We start from the raw sequence: 17,453 nt of genomic DNA, 5'->3' as shown, positions 1-17,453 counted from the left end.
TATTATCTTTATTATTATATTTATTATTATTACTTCTATTATAAATTACTCCAAATTTAGATCTAATAGATTTAATAAAGCGATAGAAACTTTAGTGGTAGGCCTTTAGCCATCGCTCTTTACGAGTTGATACTTCCGAAATTTTTTCTTTCAATTTGAAATGTTTTAACTTAATTGTATCAAATATTAATTTTATTATTTAATTTCTCAAGTTCTTTTTTTTTTTTCCCATTAAAATGGTATTCTCATCTCCAAAATCCTGTCCCAATATGTAGTAGGTACTATAACAATAATAATATTAGCAAATACCTCCAATTAGAAATGTAGTACATGCGACGGGGTGTGAGAAGGAGCAGGCGGAGACGCAGGCCGATGAACAATCCCACAACCTTTATTGGGACTGGGAGAATATAACACCAAACGTAGCTGTAGTTTCTTAGTGTCAGTAACTCAGAAAGGGACAAGCCCCGGGGGCGCCAAACACAGAAAGGGACAATCCCGGGGGCTCCACCCGGTAATCCAACGCTAAGTGCAATGCAACAACAGTCTCAGACTAAGTCCTCAAATCCAGCAGGGTGGCGAAACATCACAATCCCACGTGGCAACTGATCTGCAATGTCCAATAGTCCAACGGATCTCCAATAATCCATACACGGCACCAGGATCTGGCCTCAGCACAGGTCCTAGCCCTTCACTCAACTAACTAAAAAAATGTGTCTTATTATTCTCCTTCTCTTGGGATCAGCCAGGTTGGGCAGAGATACACACTCCGCACCCCCTTAAACATTTACTACAGGTAACTCAAAGAATGAGGAATCTTCTAGAACTCCAGTCTCCAGCAGGTCTGCAGAGTTGTGTATTTAAGGGAAGCCCCCAGCAGAGAGGAACAAAGACACCCATGCCCCCACTATATGCCGGACAGAAAATGCTAATATAGGCATGAGTCCAGTATGGTCAATGAAAACAGGCTGAGGTGGGGGGGGGCACTCTGTTACAACCCCTTCCCCTCTCAATTTGTGTACAGACTAGTGACCTCAACAAGTCGCTTGTCAAGTACACGTAGACATGGCAGCTGGGACTCATGGCTCCTCCTGTCTGGACAATCCATCAGTATTTTGGTGCTGGTTCTCTTTTAGATATCATACAATAAAGTTACAGGGCTGAAGGTCCAGGCTCCATTTCGCAACCTCTGACTTAAACGCTGATTCCTGGACCCACAAATCGGCACTGTAGATCTCCCACATCATTTCCTAGGACAATATCTGCAGGCAGGCCAATCATCACCCCAACCACACATTGCTTGACCCCAAAGCCAAAGTCCAGTTCTATATTTGCTTTTGGGATATTCCTCCATTGGCCTCCAACTAATTCAATGGTAATCCTGGCCGAACCACTCTGGGATCAGCTATGGTGAGAAATGCCCCAGAGTCACAAAACCCAAGAACTCTCCGACCGTCCAGCTTGACCTTTCATAAATGCTTTCTTTGATTATTAGAGGAACTCGTGGCTGTGGCCCGCACCCCATAAACCCCTAATGACTGTACATGGGTGTCTGATTCATTAGGCAAGTCAACATGGAGGGGTGACAACCCTTCCTCCATGATATTTGGCTTTAAATAATTTATAGGCCGATTTGGTGTAGGATTATTTCTCAATTTGCCATGAGGGCAGGTATCTTGCAGATGCCCAGTCTGCCCACATCGGTAACATCTGCACTGTGTCACACTCCCTCCCATTTGCATTCTGGGGAAGGAGGTATGGGAACCTGGAGGCTGATATTCCTGTGAAGGTACATAAGGTGGTTGTTGGGGTTGAGAATGATTCCTCCACTTGGTAGCTGGGCATGTGGCAGATGCCCAGAATGCCCACAGCCATAACACCTGCGCTCTACTACATAATCTCCTTGTCGCATTCTAGAGGATGAGGTAGCACTAGCTGGAAGGTGATTCACATGGGTATCAATTGGTGGTCTAGTTGGACAACAACCTTGGGGACTGAAGTGTTGGTAGTTTTTTCTCCATCCACCAGCAGCTTTTTCCACTGAGGTTTGATGGTGAGAACCTCATCAGCTAAAGCGGCAGCTTGTTCTACTGTTGCTGGTTTTCTTTCCCCATTCCCTGATCTCAGCGGGGCATTTGAAAAAGAACTGTTCTTTTAGGATAACCTGGAGGATGGTCTCCCAAGTTAAGGCACCCTCTCTTTCCAGCCAGCGATGACACGCCTGTTTGATCCTATGGGCATACATTTTAAAAAAGCCTTCCCTATTACAGGCTAATGAGTGGAACTGAGTCCTGTAAGTGTCTGGAGTAACCGCATAATGTTCCAGGATGGTTTCCTTAATGTCCTCATACTCACGGTTCCACCGTGGGTCCATAGCTCGTTACACTTCTGCAGCTCCACCCTCTAAGAGTCCCACCAGATGTTCCATTTCTGGAACTTCCATTAACTGACATTGATGTTCAAAGTCTTGGAAGAATCCCCCAACGTCCCCTGAAGCCTCATTAAATGGCTTAAAGTCCTTACAGGACACTCATGGAGTTTCTCTCATGCTGGGTGTGGTGGTTAATGTCTGCCTGGGGTTTCTAGCTGCTTCCACAGTGAGCTGCCTTTCATGGGATCTTAGAATGGCCTCCCTTTTATCTTCTATGATGGCTTCACCCTCAAGCAATGCCATCTCCTCCTCATACCACACAACCCACTGACTTTTCCAGGCATTTACCTCCAATTGATCTGGGAATCCACCTCCAGTGCCATCTTGAAGGCTGGCTCCTTCCAAAGCCTCAATTAGTTGCTCTTTGGATAGTCCTTTGTAACTGACCCCTAATTCATGGGCCTTTGTTTGTAGATTCCCCACAGTCCAATTCCTGTATCCTGAGGTTCTGGCTCCATTCGTTGCTGGGCCGCTGTTATCCATTCCTTCTGCTCTGATCCCACCACTGCCAACCAGTTTATGACGGGGTGTGAGATAGAGCAGGCACAGACAGCAGGCCGATGAACAATCCCACAACCTTCATTGGGACTAGGAGAATATAACACCAAGCGTAGCTGTAGTTCCTTAGGGTCCGTAACACAGTATAGTTCTTCTGATTCGCTATGTCACTTACCCCATGTGCAGGTCATTGCAGTAGCTTAGACATCCATGGTTAGAACCACTCTTATAGTGACAGTTAGTTGCTAGTGGTCGTCACCATGGATACCTTGGCTACTGCAATGCCCTGCACATGGGGTAAGCGACATAGCGAATGAGCGCTTTAGTATTGGTTCACACTTTTTAGGAGACACTCATAGTTAGGTTACAAAGAAGACAGGAGTCCGCTACATTCCACTGGAGGAAATAACATAAGAAGTGGTAATGTTTAAAAATAAATCATAAAAATTCATAATATCTTGTTCTTTTATTTAAAAAAAAAGGAATGAGATAAAAAAAATATTAGGGCATGCTGTATAGCTAAAGGGGTTAGTTTGGTGTTTAAAATTCTAAGTATAAGTGTACTAAAAAAAAATAAAAATAAAAAATAGAAAATCTAAAAAGTAAATTAAAACAAATTAAAAAATGCTAAAGTAAAGCAAACAAATGTAACAGAAAAAAATTAAATAAAACAAAAGAGGTAATTAATCCTACAACAAAAATGATATATAAAAAATAAATTAACTAAGTAAAAAAAAAATAAATAAAAAATAAAATAAACAAAAAGTAAGATATATTAAAGTAAAATAATAAAAGTAACTTTGTGATCGGATTTTGAGGTTGACTGATGGTTATATTTGCTCTTCAGTACGATGCCTACCCTCAGGACTGGAGAGGCCTTTCTAGCCCTGGTACCACCACACAATCCCACCAGCTAGAGATGCTCTGAGGAGCAGGTGTGACTGCACACAGTGTGTTTCATGTGTTTGCACCAATAAAATAAGAAAATTGTATACAAAAAATAACAAAAAAACCAAGGGGCTGTTACCACTCCACCACTTTTTTAATATTACGTTTCTTGACTCCAGGTAAGTGTCTTCATAACCTTTTTGTTTCTGAAAGGGATTGTAAATAACCGAAGTGTCAAACCCTTCAGTAACAACGGGGTTAACTCCGAAGAACTATTGTAATTGAGAGGTTCAAGCGGACTGCATCACTGGAGCATCTGCATGGCATGCCCACTCTCATCTTCCTCTCGTGGAGTTATACCTTCTCCTCTAATAGTAAAGCTCATTTACTGAATGTGCCGCAAACGGTGCAAAAAGCAACCAGGCGTCCGCCACCAACACCGGCAGTATAGCGGTAAAGGGTGGACATGGAAACCAGTAAATTAGCTCTAACGGTTAATGATGGAAGTCCCATCTGTCTGTGTGGCTGTCCGTTCCCTTTCTCTGCCGGCATGTTGGGAGGGGTTTTCATGCAAGTGTGTGTTTTTGCAGTGTGAATCTGCATGTGCTTTTCCATGGGAAGAATGGTAATTTATATGTTATATATTTTATGTTACGTGTATATTATTGTGTATTTGCAGAAATTTTTTTTAATATATTTCTAAATAATTTTTAATAAATGTGCAACATTTAATTAAATATTTTTTAAAATAATTAACAAGGAATAATAATAAATGTTAAAATTATAATACATTAAGGAGTTTGGCAAAATTTTGACAAACTTTTTGTTATGAGAGCACATTACGATGATGATGATTTATTTTCAATAAACTATAACTCCAAAGTTTTGTAACACTTATAATTACTGAAAATGTTCTTTATATATATTAGTTTGACTTATATAGTTAGAATTATATATTAGTTCAAATTAAACAATGAAGCTATTAATAAAACAATTCGTAAAATTTGCTGAAACTCGTTTTTTAAAAGAAAATAAATTAATTAGAAATTAAATCCAAAAATACTTTATTTTTTTACTCCGAATTTTTAATATAATGCACTACATTAACATTAAAATAAAACACTTTCATTTTTCATGTTTTTATTTATTTTAAAATTAGATAATAAATGTTAAAAAGGGAAGATTTGTATATTTTCTTTCAATCAAAAATCAATTTAGTGTTAAATTTTAAAATCTAATTTCTGTTATTATTTTACATTTATTAATCCAATTTGTGTTAAATTTTAAATTTATAAATCTAATTTGTGTTAAACTTTAAATTCATAAATCTAATTTGGGTTAAATTTTAAATTTATAAATCTAATTTGTGTTAAATTTTAAGTTTCTAAATATAATTTGTGTACAATTATAAAGTTATAAATCTAATTTGTGTTAAATTTTACCTTTATAGATCTAATTTGTGTTAAATTTTGAATTTATAAATCTAATTTGTGTTGGTTTGCTTTTTTATTTAAACTCAATGTTTTAAAGAATATTGAATATTCTTGTAAGTTTAACATACATACAAATAAGTAAAAGAAATTTCAGCCAAATTAAAACTTTTGAAATTTCCCAATATGAAGATTTTCCCTGTAGGAAAGAAAATATATTATTAAGCTTTAGGCTTTGATATCCATCTTGAGAGTCTGATGATGCTTTGCCACCTAAAACTAGAAGAGGAAATTATATCAGAACATTATTAAAAATAATAAGAGCTTTCAAATGCTGATTATTTTTTTTAAAACTTTAGTTAGCTTAAACTTTATTTTTTAAATTAAAATTAATTCTTAAAATATCCTACTTTATAATTGATTTTTATATCAGTATTCAAGCAAAATAATTTTGTAAATAACTAAATTTATAAAGTTTAGGTTTTAGGGAGAAATTCAGAAATATATAAATAATTAAAAATGAAGAATTTAACCTTTTTTCTTCCGTTGACTTTGGGTGGGATGTTCAGGTGGCTGAAAGGTCAACAGGAAGATAAACAAGACACCGATGTCCATTACCATTCACTTACTGGTGAGGGAAACTTCAACTGGAGGTTTCTCTTTCCTTTTGACTATTTGGTGGCCGAAGAGAAGATTGTCATCTCCAAGAAAGAATCCATGTTCTCTTGGGATGAGACTGAATACAAGATCCCTGCACGTCTCACTCTTCAGGTCTGGGATGCCGACCACTTCTCTGCTGATGACTTCCTTGGTAGGACGATTCGGAAACACTCTCCCTATGACTGATGAGAACAGGAAATAAATAAATTCCAATAGTAAAATAAAAGTTAGTGAACCAGTAATATATTCCCCCAACAGGTGCAATCGAGCTTGACTTGAACCGTTTTCCTCGAGGGGCGAAGACAGCGAAGCAGTGCTCCATAGACATGGTGGCTCCAGAAGTTGATTTGCCAATGGTCTCCATCTTCAAACAGAAGAGGGTGAAAGGATGGTGGCCCTTTGTTGCCCGAAATGAAAACGATGAGATGGAGCTCACAGTAAGATGGCAATTAGTTAATTCCACAAATCCCATAAAAAGGAGACATTGTTGAGTTTCGGGTGTCACTTGGACGATAAGTTGATGGAAGATGGGAAGGCAATTGATCAATGGTAGGAGGTTAATTTCCTTTATTCTGTTTAGGGTAAAGTAGAGGCAGAACTTCACCTCCTGACGGCAGAAGAAGCTGAGAAAACTCCTGCTGGACTGGGACGTAATGAACCAGATCCTCTTGAAAAACCAAAGTAAGTGAAGTTATAATCTACTACAATCAATGTGACTTAGGGAGAGATGTAGACGTTCAACCACAAGCCACAATTCACTGCTTAAAAGGCAAAATTATAAACTAAAATAGACAACATTTTGGAAAAAATGTAAGGGACCTGAGTGCCAAAAAGTTCTAACAGGGTCCTAATATTACTTCTGTACAGCGGCTGGATAGCAGGGCCATACAGTGCACCAATAATGGTCTCATACAACCAGTCACATCCTCACTTCCATTTTCAATTGGTGAAATTAAATCTGGAATCTGATTTGCTGCTGAAATTTCTTTTTGGATTACTTTTCCAAAACGGGAACAAATAGGACCTAAATAACGTGTATATCACAGAGTCATTGGGTAAATAATTTTGGTAATTTAGGGCTTGTATAGATGTACATAAAGCTTGAAGAGGTCTCCACTTTGCAGAAGGGTCCCTTGACAATGTGCTGGTCTCAAAATGTCCACTTACTGTAATTTCTGGGAAAATTTGGTAATAACAGTGTTCGATTTCCTTGTAGCACCCCCGCAGGAGAAATTAAGTATTACACATTGTCCATTTAAATCAACCCTTCATATTCTAAATGTAATAAGTTGCCTGTGAGTGGGTGGATTTTTTGATTCGTCGGACCCCAACCAGTCAAATCTTGATGGCCTGTCCTAAGAATCATCCTTGAATATTATGGTCCCGGAAACCCCATTTTTTCTTGATAGCATTCTCTGATGTACGTTTGATGCCACAATCAGTGTGGCTTACTTAGGGCCTGGCTCTACTTCTCGATAGTTGGTTAGGGACGATTTGCCCATGAAGGTCATGAATACCATTCGGGGTGGTCATTGGTCGGGTCCATGGAGGCCAAACATGGTGTCTTCATGGATGTGATCAGACATGCAGCAGTTTATGATCGACAGAGTTAGGGAGTACAGTGTGAGCCCCACTAGGGGTTGTAGTTCTTTAGGTTTAGATCCATTGAGGGTTTAGCGCAATCATAGTCCCTAGACAATTAGGTCTTCAAGATGCGTAATTTTGTATTTCCCACAATCCCTTTAAACATTTTTAAGGTCAAAAACTTCTAATTTTCCTCTGGGATAAGGAAGGATTCCAGACCCCCACAGGAATATTTTCCACTGGTTCCCAGTAATGTTGGGTTAGGTGGGATCATTGCCTCTAGTTTTCTGACTTCCACTCATGGTCCATTATATCTTTCATTGACTTTCTCATTTTCCTCCCTTTTTTTTTTCTCTCACCCGCTCCTTCCTTCTTCCTGATTTTCCTCCGCCTCACCGCCATCTCCTCCGCACCAGACGGCCAGACACCAGTTTCATTTGGTTTCTCAACCCTCTGAAGTCTATCCGCTACTTCATTTGGAATAATTACCGCTGGCTGATTCTGAAAATTCTCATCCTCATCCTCCTCCTTCTCATGCTGGGACTCTTCCTTTACTCTTTGCCGGGATACTTGGTGAAGAAAATTCTTGCAGTCTGAGGACATCTGTGATGGTATTGTCTTTCCGCTTTCTCATGTCATTCTTCCATTTTCTGTCCATTCCCCGAGGCTCCGCACATAGGACCTGGTATGGTCACTGGAATAGACGGTGGCTGCATTAGATCCCCATATACTGCCAATTACCTATGCTGCACCTCTGTGTGCCTACTAGCGATGAGCGAGCATGCTCATTACTCCAGATTTACGAGCATGTTCGGGTGTTTTCCGAGCATCTTCAGCGTGCTCGGGTGTTAGGTTTGAGTCACGCCGTGCGCATGATCTGCGACTGTTTGACAGCTTTAATACATGTGAGGAATGCCTAAGAAACAGGCATTCCTCACATGTATAACAGCTGTCAAATCATGCGCACAGAGTGACTAAAACATAACGCCCGAGCACGCTAAAGATACTCGGCGAGCACCCGAGCATGGTAGCCGAAAGGGTTAACAGAACATACTCGCTCAACACTAGTGCCTACGTAGAGTAGATGGCGGCATACAAAGGATGAATACATGTTAAAAAAAAAAGTGCCATACCATGGAAATATCTCACCATAGAGAATCATTGCTCACAGATGCACCATATGGCGGCACACAGAGTACTTGTGGGTCTGTAATATGGCAGTGCACTGACTCTGTGCGGCGCAGGGCATGCTGTGAGCACATTGCATTGTGCCTTCTAGTAATTCATCATAAGTTTATTTTTTTTAAAGGTTTTATTAAATTTTAATCTGTTGGATACAAGAAAAGAGCAACGAATAATATGTGAATACGGCAAAAATATCGGCTAATAAAAACTCACGGGGGGGTTAAAGGGGAAGTGTCACCAGAAAATGAGACACCGGCTAAACGAGGTTTTCATGTTGAATGAATTGCTGTAATTGTCGATTGTTATATTTTTCAAATTCATGTATAAAATCATCACTTCTCACCCCGATCACTAGGCCCAATACTAGACTCCGAATTCCTGTTCTTCACGTGGACATTAGCAGCAATAGACTAGTCTGGACAATGGTCATTGTGAAGAGAGGGGGAGGAGGTGAGCTGTGATATCACCTATTGTGAATGGTGGATCCTGTGTTATCTACTGTATATAGAGGTGTTATCAGTCATCGTACAGGAGGAGGAGGTGAGCTGTGACATCACCTATTGTGATTGGTGGATCCTGTGTTATCTACTGTATATAGAGGTGTTATCAGTCATTGTACAGGAGGAGGAGGTGACCTGTGACATCACCTATTGTGAATGGTAGATCCTGTGTTATCTACTGTATATAGAGGTGTTATTAGTGATTGTACAGGAGGAGGAGGTGAGCTGTGACATCACCTATTGTGAATGGTGGATCCTGTGTTATCTACTGTATATAGAGGTGTTATCAGTCATTGTACAGGAGGAGGAGGAGGTGAGCTGTGACATCACCTATTGTGAATGGTGGATCCTGTGTTATCTACTGTATATAGAGGTGTTATCAGTCATTGTACAGGAGGAGGAGGAGGTGAGCTGTGACATCACCTATTGTGAATGGTGGATCCTGTGTTATCTACTGTATATAGAGGTGTTATCATTCATTGTACAGGAGGAGGAGGTGAGCTGTGACATCACCTATTGTGAATGGTGGATCCTGTGTTATCTACTGTATATAGAGGTGTTATCAGTCATTGTACAGGAGGAGGAGGTGAGCTGTGACATCCCCTATTGTGAATGGTGGATCCTGTGTTATCAGTCATTATAATCTTGTTAATGAGTTTGTGATGATAATGAAACTGCTGTAAAGTCTTCTGTACCGAGCAGGATGTGATGTGTGATTATAGTATTAGACCTAGTGACCAGCGTGAAAACTCTAAAACATTTTTTTTACATTGATTGTAATATGGAAAATTGAAAATGAACATGAAGACCTGACTTAAGCACTCGGTTGTAATGTGATGGCACTTTTCCTTTAAGCCGGCGGGCACACTGACGTACAGAGCTGATAAGTAAAGTCCAGCCGCTCCCCCGCGACGGCTGACGTCCAGACCGGCGGGGTGATGGCTCTGATCAGTCGTCATTATCCCGGGATTTCCAGCCGGTCAGAGCAGATTTTCCTATTCATAGTCTCATTTCCCGGTGAGGGATTTCTGTGCGTCAGGAGGAGTCTCAGGAGATTTCCATGACACAGTTATGACTTCACGAGCAGCAAACATGGAGCAAGATGTGTCCGAATGTTCCTCCAAACAGCAGAGTATCTGTGACACGCAGGAGGCGCTCGCCCCCGAGGACAGAAAGTCAGGGAGAAATCCACATCAAGGAGAATGGAAAACCAAAGCGGCATCATTGTACGGCAGGAGCGGGGCCGCGTCCTTCCAATCCCAGCCAACTGCTTGTGATATTGGGGTGTAGGGATTATACCTGAGGAGGACGTTCCCCACGCTGACCACAGAGGACATCTTCCCGGTCCTCCCACGAGGAGTCTTTTTATTTTCTGGGTGGGGAGAAAAAAATCAGTTGATATTGAAGCCAGAGAGCAGAATTGTATATATTGTACAAGAAGGAGAATTGAAGCGACCTCCAATCTGTGACCGACGTATGATAGCCGTGGAACCTACGATGTATCACAGGTGGCTTTGTTGAGTTGTAGAGACCTCCTTAGGTACACTGGGGGATGCTATCAGCCATGTGATAGTAAGGTTCCTGCGTGGGTGGGTCTTTTGTGGGCCGGTCTCATGTGGATGGTTCCCATGTGGGCAGGTCTTTTGTGGGCCGGTCCCGTGTGGGTGGTTCCCATGTTGGCGTGTCTATTTTGGGCTGGTTCCGTGTGGGTGGTTCCCATATGGGCGGGTCTATTGTGGGCTGGTCCCTTGTGGGTGGTTCCCATGTGGGCAGGTCTATTGTGGGCCGGTCCTACATGAGCGGGTCTTTTGTGGGCTAGTCCTGTGTGGGTGACTCCCATGTGGGCGGGTCTTTTGTGGGCTGGTCCTGTGTGGGTGGCTCCCATGTGAGCGGGTCTTTTGTGGGCCGGTCCTGTGTGGGTGTTTCCCATGTGGGTGGGTCTTTTATTGGCTGGTCTCTTGTGGTTGGTTCCCATTTGGGTGGGTCTTTTGTGGGCTGGTCCTGTGTGGGTGGCTCCCATGTGAGCAGGTCTTTTGTGGGCTGGTCCTGTGTGGGTTGTTTCCATGTGGGCAGGTCTATTGTGGGCCAGTCCTACATGGGGGGTCTTTTGTAGACCTTTCCCATGTGGGTGGTTCCCATGTGGGCGGGTCTTTTGTGGGCTAGTCCTGTGTGGGTGACTCCCATGTGGGCGGGTCTTTTGTGGGCTGGTCCTGTGTGGGTGGCTCCCATGTGAGCGGGTCTTTTGTGGGCCGGTCCTGTGTGGGTGTTTCCCATGTGGGTGGGTCTTTTATTGGCTGGTCTCTTGTGGTTGGTTCCCATTTGGGTGGGTCTTTTGTGGGCTGGTCCTGTGTGGGTGGCTCCCATGTGAGCAGGTCTTTTGTGGGCTGGTCCTGTGTGGGTTGTTTCCATGTGGGCAGGTCTATTGTGGGCCAGTCCTACATGGGGGGTCTTTTGTAGACCTTTACCATGTGGGTGGTTCCCATGTGGGCGGGTCTTTTGTGGGCTGGTCCTGTGTGGGTGGTTCCCATGTGGGCAGGTCTTTTGTGGGCTGGTCATGTGTGGGTGGCTCCCATGTGGGTGGGTCTTTTGTGGGCCGGTCCCGTGTGGGTGGTTGCCATGTGGGGGGGTCCTTTGTGGGTGGTTCCCATGTGGGTGGGTCTTTTATTGGCTGGTCCCTTGCGGTTGGTTCCCATGTGGGTGGGTCTTTTATGGGCTGGTCCAATGTAGGTGGTTGCCTTGTGGGTGGGTCTTTTGTGGGCCGGTCCTTTGTGGCTGCTCCGTCTTCCACACTGTGTGTTCTCCTGCTGCTTCTACTGGTGACACACAAGCACTGAGACTAGAGAATGGAGGGGGTGGGTCTTAGCTGGCCACTCCCCCCTTGCCAGCATCTAGGTCAGAGGTTTGCCTGCAGTGGAAGAAGCTGAAGAAGAGGATTCTGCAGCAGCTGCAGAAGGAAAGGAGAAGATTGGAAGGACGAAGAGGAGCAGGGGGAAAGTGTTGGTATATGCAACAGTTGTGGATTTCTTTGTTTGTGTGAAGGAGGACTTTATGCTGATCTGACAGTAGATGGCGATGTTGTGTAAAGTTTCCTTGTTTACTGTATTGTAAAAGAAAAAAGTCTCTCTTGTACTTTGTTTTGTTCTTACTTCCTGGTGCAGTACTGAGTGACTGTGCGTTTTTTCCTTTACCTCATGTTCTGAGAAGTAAAATCTTGTTATCTCATGTAATCTGCTCTGTGAAGTTTTATACTGTGGGTATCCAGAAGCTGTGCAACAGGTTATGGGCCCAGGCACCGAGGACCCCAGACACCCAAAGCAATGGAACTCTCAGCAAGACCCTGGTGAATGCAGAAGAATTCTTCAGTACAATTCTCTCAAAAACAAGTAAGACAAGTTAAAGATGACAAGTAGCACATAGCTAAAACTCACAGTAGCTAAGCTGTATAATGAGAATTATCAGTTATGGAAGTTCAAAGTAGAAATGTTATTGTCTAAAGATGATTTATGGGAAGTAATCACTACAGATAGACCTGATGAGGATAATCAGACATGGGATAAGAAAAATAGACAAGCAAGAGCTACCATCAGCCTATTAGTGGATGATGCTCAATTAATCCACATAAAGAATGAGGATACAGCAAAGGGAATGTGGGAAGCACCAAGAAAGCTACATGAAAGACCCAGCTTAAATCACAAGTTATTTCTGCTAAGAAAGCTTTACAGTATGAGACTAAGTGCAGACAATGACATGCAGAAGCATATATTCTCTATTACGGAAGTGATATCACAGCTGAGATCAATTGGTGAAGATATTAAGGAAAGCCATGTAGCAGCAATATTATTGTACAGTTTACCGGATTCATATACTGCTTTGATAAATGCACTAAAGACAAGACCTGAAACAGACATTACATTAGAGTTTGTGAAGACCAGACTCATAGATGAATATCAAAGAAGGAAAGAACAAACAAATGATTCTTCTACTGAAAAAGATAATGGAAATACTCTTAAAGCTACAGAATCAAAAAGACTCTATAATAAAAAGACAAGAGAATGTTTCAGATGTAAGAAAAAAGGACATTTAAAGAAAGACTGTACTATATGGAAAGCAGAACAACAGAAATTACATCATAAAGAGAATACACAGAAGGTGAAAAACACAATTTCTGATTCATGTGAAAATAATTGGAATGACACATTTAAAGTGACTGATAAGAAATCATCGTTGGGTTGGTTTATTGACTCAGGAGCAACAAGTCACATGACAAGTAATCAAAATTTCTTTACTGAACTTAATTTAAATAAGAAGGAAACCATTTACAGTGGTGGCCAAAAGTATTGGCACCCCTGCAATTCTGTCAGATAATACTCAGTTTCTTCCTGAAAATGATTGCAATCACAAATTCTTTGGTATTATTCTCTTCATTTAATTTGCTTGCAAGGAAAAAACACAAAAGAGAATGAAGCAAAAATCAAATCATTGATCATTTCACACAAAACTCCAAAAATGGGCCAGACAAAAGTATTGGCACCCTCAGCCTAATACTTGGTTGCACAACCTTTAGCCAAAATAACTGCGAACAACCGCTTCCGGTAACCATCAATGAGTTTCTTACAATGCTCTGCTGGAATTGTAGACCATTCTTCTTTGGCAAACTGCTCCAGGTCCCTGATATTTGAAGGGTGCCTTCTCCAAACTGCCATTTTGAGATCTCTCCACAGGTGTTCTATGGGATTCAGTTCTGGACTCATTGCTGGCCACCTTAGAAGTCTCCAGTGCTTTCTCTCAAACCATTTTATAGTGCTTTTGGAAGTGTGTTTTGGGTCATTGTCCTGCTGGAAGACCCATGACCTCTGAGGGAGACCCAGCTTTCTCACACTGGGCCCTACATTATGCTGCAAAATTTGTTGGTAGTCTTCAGACTTCATAATGCCATGCACACGGTCAAGCAGCCCAGTGCCAGAGGCAGCAAAGCAACCCCAAAACATCAGGGAACCTCCGCCATGTTTGACTGTAGGGACCGTGTTCTTTTCTTCGAATGCCTTTTTTTTTCCTGTACACTCTATGTTGATGCTTTTTGCCAAAAAGCTCTACTTTTGTCTCATCTGACCAGAGAACATTCTTCCAAAACGTTTTAGGCTTTCTCAGGTAAGTTTTGGCAAACTCCAGCCTGGCATTTTTTTTATGTCTCGGGGTAAGAAGTGGGGTCTTCCTGGGTATCCTACCATACAGTCCCTTTTCATTCAGACGCCGACGGATAGTACGGGTTGACACTGTTGTACCCTTGGACTGCAGGGCAGCTTGAACTTGTTTGGATGTTAGTCGAGGTTCTTTATCCACCATCCACACAATCTTGCGTTGAAATCTCTCGTCAATTTTTCTTTTCCGTCCACATCTAGGGAGGTTAGCCACAGTGCCATGGGCTTTAAACTTCTTGATGACACTGCGCACGGAAGACACAGGAACATTCAGGTCTTTGGAGATGGACTTGTAGCCTTGAGATTGCTCATGCTTCCTCACAATTTGGTTTCTCAAGTCCTCAGACAGTTCTTTGGTCTTCTTTCTTTTCTCAATGTGGTACACACAAGGACACAGGACAGAGGTTGAGTCAACTGTAATCCATGTTAACTGGCTGAAAGTGTGATTTAGTTATTGCCAACACCTGTTAGGTGCCACAGGTAAGTTACAGGTGCTGTTAATTACACCAATTACAGAAGCATCACATGATTTTTCAAACAGTGCCAATACTTTTGTCCACCCCCTTTTTTAGGTTTGGTGTGGAATTGTATCCAATTTGGCTTTAGGACAATTCTTTTTGTGTTTTTTCATTGAAGACAAATTAAATGAAAATAATAATACCAAAGAATTTGTGATTGCAATCATTTTCAGGAAGAAACTGAGTATTATCTGACAGAATTGCAGGGGTGCCAATACTTTTGGCCACCACTGTATCTTGCAGATGGAAGCAAAATAACTGCAGAAGGTGTTGGACAAGGATGCTAAACTGTTCTAACAAGTTTGGGCATGATTCAAAAATACTTGTACAGGATGTGTTATATGTTCCAGGATTAGAAGGAGGATTGTTATCTGTAAAACGTCTAACAGCTAAAGGACTTACTGTAAAATTCAAAGATGATGAGTGTGCAATCCTAGCAGGAAACAAGGTAATAACCAATGTCAAGGCAGATGAACAATTATATCATCTAGACACATTAAAGGAACAGATAAAGTTGTGTACACATGATCACAAGAATTGTATTCACATGTGGCATAGACGTCTAGGACACAGACATCCTGAAAGTATAATGGAGCTACAAAGGAAAGAATTGACAAAGGATCTATTGATATCTGATTGCTCAATTACCGTAAGACATGAATGTTGTATAAAATACAAAGCCACGAGGATATCTATTCCTAAAGAAAGTGAAATGAAAAGCATAAGACCACTTGATTTGGTGCATACTGACGTATGTGGACCCATGAAAGTGACTACATCGGGAGGCAATAGATATATGGTGACTTTTATAGATGACTACTCAAGATACACAGTCACATACTTGATCAAGAACAAAAGCAAAGTTTTCAATAAACTAGTAGACTACGTGACAAAGTCGAACAACAAGTTTCAGAGGAAGCCAGTTGTCATTAGAAGTGATAATGGAGGTGAATTCACAGGACACCAAATAGAAAACTACTTAAGAAAAAATGGTATAGAGCATCGAAAGGCTGTTCCATACACACCTGAACAAAATGGAGTAGCAGAAAGGAAAAACAGAACTCTGACTGAAATGATAAGGTGTATGCTGACAGATTCCAAACTATCAGAGAAACATTGGGGTGAGGCAGCAATGACAGCTACATATCTACAGAACCGACTTTTTTCTAGAAAACTGAAAAAAAAACATATGAACTGTGGCAAGTTATGAAACCAACTGTAAATCATTTAAGAGTTTTTGGTTGTAAAGTTTTGTATTCATTCCAACAGAAAAACGCTCCAAACTTCAAAATAGGTCCATGGAAGGAATATTTGTTGGATATAGTGAAAATTGCAAAGGATATAGAATCCTAGATCCCAAAACAGACAGAGTTATGGTGAGTAACAGTGTGACATTCATTGAGGATTTAAATGAAGACACTATGATTTCACTGGAAACAAAAAATGAGAAAATTCAGCAATGATATAGCTGAAGGAATATCTGATGAAAAAGAAGTTGAAATTAATAAAAAACAGAATACTGAAAGTGAAGAGATACAACTACAAACAGACACAGAACCAAGACGTTCAATAAGAGAAAACAAAGGAAAACCACCAATACGACTTTCATACAAGGCAAGTACAAGTAAAATTTATGAGCCTACCCTCTTGGGAAGACATATCTCGACTTCCTGAAAAAGAAGCCAATAAATGGATAGAGGCAACAGAAATAGAAATAAAATCCATGCATGACTCAAAAACATAGACACTAACAGAATTACCAGTAGGAAGAAAAGCTATAGGATGTAAATGGGTTTTTAAAGTAAAGTACCGAACAGATGGCACAGCTGAACGATACCGAGCAAGACTCGTAGCTAAAGGTTATTCTCAAAAATATTGAGAATACTATGATGAAACATTTGCTCCAGTTGTCAAACATACTATAATAAGAACTTTGCAGGTGCAGCAATGAAACAAATTGAACTGAAACATCTGGATGTAAAGACAGCATTTTTGAATGGAAGTTTAACAGAAGATATTTACATGGAACAACCTCCAGGATTCAAAGATGAAAGTAACCCAAACATGGTTTTCAAATGACAGAAAAGTATATACGGCTTAAAACAAGCTGCTAAAGCGTGGAATGATAAAATCACGGAGGTGCTCACAAATGAAAAATTTAAAAGAAGCAAAGCTGATCCTTGCCTGTACACAAAAAGACAAATGGACAGATGGATTTATGTACTCATATATGTTGATGACATTTTAGTTTGTTTTGAAAAAGAAAGGGATAACGAGGACATACTAAAAATCCCGAATCAACATTTCGAGATCAAAGAGTTGGGAAATGTGAAACAGTACTTAAGAATACACTCGTGCTCGTCACAGTCACTCTGGAATCAGGCAGTGTAGGGAGAGGTGCTGCTGCGTCAGGGAGAGATTTGCTTGTGTATTAAGTAGTGTAGGGAGAAAAACCGTACATTACACATATCCATCTCAACAAACAGTCCTTCTGAGGACTAATCCATCTGCAGAGATCTCAGGCAGGCAGTGTATATAGGCAGGCAGGCAGGGTATAAAGC

General features: G+C 41.1%; 1 protein-coding gene across 16 annotated transcripts in view; it reads left to right on the top strand.

Annotated features, from left to right (window-relative positions):
• Positions 1-17,453, top strand: part of OTOF (otoferlin) — a 628,499-nt gene that overhangs the window by 601,411 nt on the left and 9,635 nt on the right. For 11 of the 16 annotated variants that reach the window (XM_073673817.1, XM_073673815.1, XM_073673810.1 and 8 more), the window contains 3 exons: positions 5,817-6,058; positions 6,166-6,344; positions 6,488-6,588. In XM_073673817.1, the coding sequence (XP_073529918.1) occupies positions 5,817-6,058; positions 6,166-6,344; positions 6,488-6,588 (522 nt within the window). Of the gene's footprint in view, positions 1-5,816; positions 6,059-6,165; positions 6,345-6,487; positions 6,589-7,907; positions 8,103-17,453 lie in introns of all 16 variants that reach the window. The other 5 variants (XM_073673819.1, XM_073673823.1, XM_073673812.1 and 2 more) reach the window with 1 other exon arrangement.

Source organism: Phyllobates terribilis, unplaced genomic scaffold, assembly GCF_046119375.1.
Source record: "Phyllobates terribilis strain yellow unplaced genomic scaffold, ASM4611937v1 Scaffold_3__8_contigs__length_932513732, whole genome shotgun sequence".
In the NCBI taxonomy this organism is placed as follows: domain Eukaryota; kingdom Metazoa; phylum Chordata; class Amphibia; order Anura; family Dendrobatidae; genus Phyllobates; species Phyllobates terribilis.
The sequence above is the reverse complement of the archived record's forward strand: the minus strand, read 5'-3'. Positions and strand labels throughout refer to the sequence as shown.